Source organism: Gadus chalcogrammus, chromosome 4, assembly GCF_026213295.1.
Source record: "Gadus chalcogrammus isolate NIFS_2021 chromosome 4, NIFS_Gcha_1.0, whole genome shotgun sequence".
Lineage (NCBI taxonomy): Eukaryota > Metazoa > Chordata > Actinopteri > Gadiformes > Gadidae > Gadus > Gadus chalcogrammus.
The window spans coordinates 12,670,638-12,677,469 of NC_079415.1; the positions used below are offsets into that span (position 1 = coordinate 12,670,638).

Sequence of the window (6,832 nt, forward strand, 5' to 3'; positions counted from 1 at the left end):
GTTCTTTCATCCTCCTCCATTACATAAGGTATAGTCCCCTGCAACGCACGCACGCGCGTACACGCACACACACACACACACACACACACACACACACACACACACACACACACACACACACACACACACACACACACACACACACACACACACACACACACACACACACACACACACACACACTTCTACGACAGGTTAGCTGCGACTAGAACGCTACATTTTCTCACTCTCGCTTTCTATAAAACCTCTCAGGATGAATTAGCATTTTCTTTCTCCTGGCCATTATCAGCCAGTTTCCCGTTGCAAATCGGACTCCACAACCGAGAAAAAGGCTTTTGGTCGCCGCAGGCGTTTTCGGGGAGGGCGACCCCGAGGCTAGACCGCGACCCCCCGCAGCGGGACTGGAGGTTTCCCGCCAGTCCCCTTAGCGTTCTGCTGGATGGGCCCATAGAAACGCCAAGTAGTCCCTGAAGTCCCCTCTAATCACCCTAAAACTCAAATCCGATCACCCAGCTGGGCTGAAATCGATCCGATATATCTGAGGGAATTATCGAAGCGTGATTTAAAAAATACCTAATTTATTGAGTGAAACATTATGGTAATGTCTGCATTAGTTTGGTACACACAGCCGAGCGTCTGGATAAATTAATCAATGACAACGAATTAAAAGGATGAAATGTTCAAAATATATGTCAAAAGTGTCAAATTAGAGGTTTGACGTTTTCAACGAAAATCAGGCTCGAAAAATGAACATTGATTGAAATAAAAGCAAGTTAACCTGGTAAATTTGGCTTTTGTCTAAATTATGTTGTCGTTTATCAAGTTAACCAGTATTTTTTCCCTCCGGAAAATGTCACAAAGTTCCTTATAAAATAAATCTGTCTTAATAACTAGAATTTAAAATAAAATTGTGGAAATATTCTTTGCAAAGGCATTCAATTGTTTACATTTCTTGATTTTCTTGAATGTATTGCCAAATGTACACTAGATAAATAAGACCAAACACTAAATATAAATTTGACATAATATACAGTATATACAACACAAAATAGAAAAAAAAAACTTTAATGTAACAATCCTTGGATTTTTGTCATAAACCATGATACATTATGACATAAAAAAAAAAATAAGAAGCATGTGTTCAGTCTTCTCAACACACTGACATACAAACAGGCACCCCTCAGCCTGGCCCGGGGCCTCTGAGAGCCTTGAAGGCTGTAGGCTTCAGTGTGAAGCCCTTCTGAAGAGGATGGGTGAAACGAGGGTCCAGGTAGTTTAATGTTCCGGTTGCTTCTATATAGTCTGACATCATCAACATCATCATCATCACTTTATTCAAATCGTAAACCAAATTATTGGAATGCTCATCCCATGGGGTGTGTTCTTGTGTTCTTGTGTGTGTGTGTGTGTGTGTGTTCCCCTTCTCTGCGTACGTGTCTACCCGCCATGCAGGGTGGAGATGAACACTACGTTGTCTTTGTCCTGGAGCTCGTAGTCCAGTTGCCCCTGCGGAGATCACAACACGACACAGTGATGAGGAGGACTTGTGTTTGTGTGTGTGTGTGTGTGTGTGTGTGTGTGTGTGTGTGTGTGTGTGTGTGTGTGTGTGTGTGTGTGTGTGTGTGTGTGTGTGTGTGTGTGTGTGTCTGTGTGTGTGTGTGTGTGCGTGTGTGTATGTGGCCTTCATCTACTTCTGACTTGTTTATTTTATTTGTTTGAATAGGCAATCAAATAAATAAAACTATCAAATTTGACACCAATGCATTCTATGTATGTGATAGTGTGTGTGTGTGTGTGTGTGTGTGTGTGTGTGTGTGTGTGTGTGTGTGTGTGTGTGTGTGTGTGTGTGTGTGTGTGTGTGTCACTGTGTGTATTAGGCATTAAAAAATACAATCAATCTCTCATAAAATATGACATATTTTTAACACGCTAGCCCCTTCACTAGCTTCCATACGTGTATATTTCAACACGCAAGCATTCCGACACGGTAAGCCCTCCTCTCCAGCCTCCTCTCCCAGTGCTGGTGGTCTTGAGGTGAGGCCAGCCCAGGTTCAGAGACCCATCCCCCCCATGACATCCCACATCCTCACCATAAGCTCCCAGTCTGCGTCGTTGATGAGCACCAGGATTCCAGGCCTCCTGTGGGGGACCAGATCAGCGTTACATAAGGCTACTGCCGCAGATATATGCTGCAGAGGATCCTATTTGAATGCATGCACCTTAAGAGCAGGATGGTGCATTAACCACTCACAGGACACGCACACACATGCACGCTCCGACACACACACAGGCAGACACACACACACCCATGCACACACGCACACGTGTGTGTGTGTGTGTGTGTGTGTGTGTGTGTGTGTGTGTGTGTGTGTGTGTGTGTGTGTGTGTGTGTGTGTGTGTGTGTGTGTGTGTGTGTGTGCGTGCAACAGCGTACCAGCCCATACACACACACACACACAGAAACGCAAGAGTGGACAAACCCACACACACACACGCACGTTCAGTTTAATTGAATAGTCACAAAATATAATGTAACATAAAGAAAAGCTCTGAACATCAACATTAAATGGAGCAAGACACATATCCGAATAATACAGTTGTGCTATAAACACACAAAGAAAACATTTTCTTTCTGACACAGACCTCAGATTGAGGTCCGTATTTGACTAATAACCTGATGATAAACCTTATATATTTGATTAAATCTGGACACACTCAGAAGGGCTAGGCGGGAACCAAAATTAGATGCTTAGCTTCAGGGGTCCATAGGTTAAAAGGCACGCCCGGAACGTGATGAGCAAAGTGAGATTGCAAAGAAAATGTGGAAATATATATTTGACTAATCTGAGGGGAGAATACGATTATTTGGTCTGTACTTCCTACAATGTAATGTGTGTGTGAAGAAAACATTTTACATATGTTTGATGAGAGTGAGTTAGTTGGAGGGAAGCAAAATGTGACCAACAACGTATGTTTGTACCGTTTCGTTCTCCCCCATATAGTGTTGGTACCGTTACGTTCTCCCCCATATAGTGTTGGTACCGTTACGTTCTCCCACATATAGCGTTGGTACCGTTACGTTCTCCCCCATATAGCGTTGGTACCGTTACATTCGACACCAGATTGTTACATTCTACACTACACTATAAAGCGAGCATTGCCTGAACACATCGATTTAAAGGGCATGTTCTCAGAGTCTACGATAGCATGTGCAAGCAAGCATGTATGGACACATACACTCACACTCTGCACCCACGAACACACCATGTTTTATATATTTTTGGTGAAACACATCAGAATTTAGAATAGTGCATCCGTTGCAAAATATTTTAAGTTGGCTGAACCCGTATGTACACACACACCTCTTTATCTATGATGTTTATTGGTAACTCAGTCATTCAGGTGCTGCTATAAATAGTCTGTTATAAAGGCAGCCATTAAAGTCAGCCTGCTCTCTGGAACACCCCTCCCCCACATATGCGCACGCACACGCACACACACACACACACACACACACACACTTTAAGGATGCTGCAGCCATTAGCTGTATAATAGTCTAGCACCTATTTTGGTCCAAAATCCACATTATTGTTTATTCATTGTGATAAATCAGATAAGTCAAATATTTGTGATTTTTTTTGTTCATATAATATTGCTCACTAATGGTGTGTGTGTGTGTGTGTGTTTTGCAGTGTGTATGTTTTTTGCAGTGTGTGTGTGTGTGTGTGTGTGTGTGTGTGTGTGTGTGTGTGTGTGTGTGTGTGTGTGTGTGTCTGTGTTTTGCAGTGTGTCTCTCTCTGTATTTTGATCTGTGTGTAAGTGTGTTAGTCTCTCTGTATTTTGATGCGCGTGTGTGTGTCTATGTCTTTTGTCGTGTGTATGTTTTGCATTGTGTGTATGTGTCTATGTAAGTGCATGTGTGTGTGTGTGTGTGTGTGTGTGCGTGCATATATTTGCGTGTGTGTGCGCATGTGCGTATGTGTGCGTGTTGCACTTGACAGGGACTCACACGTCGTCTCCCTGAACAAAGAGTTCTGGTCGCTCCTTCAGCAGGTTCTGCCCAATCCAGACCAGCAGCTGCTTCATGTTCCCTACACACACACACACACACACACACACACACACACACACACACACACAGACAGACAGACATACAGACAACGGGGGTCAAAGGTCAGAGGTGAAGGGTCAAGGTCTGCGGTCCCAGTCAGCACCCCGCCCCACCCGGTCGATGTGACGCGACAGAGGCATCAGACGGGACCGGGATTTGGGGTACTAATAATCAAATGTGTGTGTGTGTGTGGGTGTGTGTGTGTATGGGTGTGTGTGTGTGGGTCTGTGTGCGTGTGCGCGTGGGGGATGGAGACCATGTCAGGGGGGCTGCGGGTGGGGGTGCTTGGACGGTCACAATCAAAGAGCGTGGCCATTTCTCTACCTTGGTCTCCTGGCGATGTGATGAATGAAAAAAGCAATCACTAAAACCCCAGCCGTCTGGGGCCCTATTCCGTCTGGGGCCCTATGGATGGACGTCGCTCGTTACCGCATTTCATTACAATATTTAGGTTATTCAGTATGTCAGAGAGCCATGAATCCTATGGCGGCGCCTGGCTAGCCATCTTAGAGATACGCCTTATCTCGCACCAGTATATATATTGTAGAGGACACCTTCCTATCGTCACAATACAAACGGTTCAGAAGTATACCATATTTTCATTGGATGTTGAAATTACATAATAAGAGACTACAAAGGATAATATCAAATAATACGATGAAGATACTGGATGATGTAGAATGAATGATAAACAAATAAATATATATACACACACACACACACACACACACACACACACACACACACACACACACACACACACACACACACACACACACACACAGAACGTATTATTTACACAAAATGTATCATATTCAATCAACGTGAACGTACTCTTCTGTGTTCTTGTGTGTGTGCATTTTCTAAAATGTATAAATCCATATACAAATACATACATATATATAGATTTATGGATACATAGAAACATATTGATAGATATAAAAATATATGGATAAATGGATACATGTATATAATTCAATAGATACATTGATGTATATACCTAGATATATAAATATATAGATACCTAGATAAATAAATATATAGATACCTATATATATTTATATATATAAATAAATATAAATGTCTATATATATATGTCTACATACATTTACGTATACACACAGATTGATAAAAAGCACAAAAGAACACAGACAGAGAGTAGTACATTCACGTTTCACCGAATATAAACCCAGATGTTTGATGGTCAACAAAAAATCCTAACCCTCGCTCTACAAATGTACATCGCGGCTTCAAAACCCGTCAAATCACAGCTACAACATCTCCACCGCTCTCGAATCTTGGGACGGACATAACGAAAAAACGGTGACCAAACATTTAACGGAACAATGGTCCGATCCATTTTGGATAAGAAACCAAACACAAAAACATATCCTTTTTTTCCATTTATCAGCGTGAGACGCTAAACACTTGCGCCTTCTGCGTAGCTTAAATATCGACAATGCTTGAATTTTGATGGAGTCTGACCCCGGGAACAATCACATTGACCTTGTGGCAACAATGGGCCAGCCTCCCTCAGACACCACGGTCGTCTGGAGGGGCCGTCGGGAAAGGCATCAAGACAAATCTCTACTCAACATTGGACCATGAATACATATACATATGTTTATTAAAGCGTAACGCTCTGATCACAATACGTTTATTTTATGGTGTGTGTTCGTGTTTCAGGGTAGCTGGCAAAAAAATGCATAACACACAAATCTCATGGATGCATTGGTGGAAGAGGGGGGCAAAAGCCTTAAGGTTATAAATATAATTTAATCAGCCTTAATGTGTGTATTTATACTCTCTATATACATTTGAGGATTTTGAGTTTCTGTGTGTGTGTGTGTGTGTGTGTGTGTGTGTGTGTGTGTGTGTGTGTGTGTGTGTGTGTGTGTGTGTGTGTGTGTGTGTGTGTGTGTGTGTGTGTGTGTGTGTGTGTGTGTGTGTGTGGGGATGTGGCGGGACACATCCCACAGCTCAAAGCCATGTATTTCGCTATCATCACGAAATACATAGAATATGCTTACCAATGCTTTTATTTATCAAAGCAGCGAACGACACCCAGGAAGTGGGATCTCAGGTAAGTGCTTCTGCTCATAGCTGCACGCCGGCGGTCACACAACACGCTGCCTGAGGACCGAGCTAAAGGAGCTAGCTAAACACGTTAGCGAGCTACGCCACGACTGTGGGGAGAAGCTGCTAGTCAGAGCGGGGATACCTTCTCCTTCATTGTCTCCCTCTCTAGCATCCACACGTACAAACACGAGAGCACACACACACACACACACACACACACACACACACACACACACACACACACACACACACACACACACACACACACACACACACACACACACACACACACCGGAATCAGCCGCCTTTATCAAGAGAGCAGATGAACATCAAACATTCCCCCCCCAAAAAAACAATTTGAATGAGAGGATGGATGGAGAGAGAGAGAGAGCGAGGGAGGTAGAGAGAGGTAGAGTGTGCATCAGAGAGTGTTAGAGCGAGCCCAGCGAGTGAGGGTCAGGGTGCGTGGGCGTCGTATGCTGAGGGACTGTGAAGAGATGAGGGAGATCCAAGGTCCGTCCGACACCGCATTACCACACAACGCAGGCTGCCGGCCTCCTTGATAGTGACCCGCACGGGAAACAACCAATGCAGTGCACAGCGAGAGGCGCGCAAAAGACACACATTTGTGTACCGGTGGCT

At 43.7% G+C, this 6,832-nt stretch overlaps 1 protein-coding gene across 1 annotated transcript in view; it reads right to left on the reverse strand.

Annotated features, from left to right (window-relative positions):
- Positions 1 to 261: 261 nt before the first annotated feature.
- Positions 262 to 6,832, reverse strand: part of urm1 (ubiquitin related modifier 1) — an 11,463-nt gene continuing 4,892 nt past the window's right edge. Inside the window, exons 3-5 of the mRNA XM_056588609.1 lie at positions 4,010 to 4,091; positions 2,091 to 2,139; positions 262 to 1,506 (exon numbers count right to left, since the gene is read on the reverse strand). Of these exons, the coding sequence (XP_056444584.1) occupies positions 1,438 to 1,506; positions 2,091 to 2,139; positions 4,010 to 4,091 (200 nt within the window). The 3' untranslated portion in view covers positions 262 to 1,437. The remainder of the gene's footprint in view (positions 1,507 to 2,090; positions 2,140 to 4,009; positions 4,092 to 6,832) is intronic.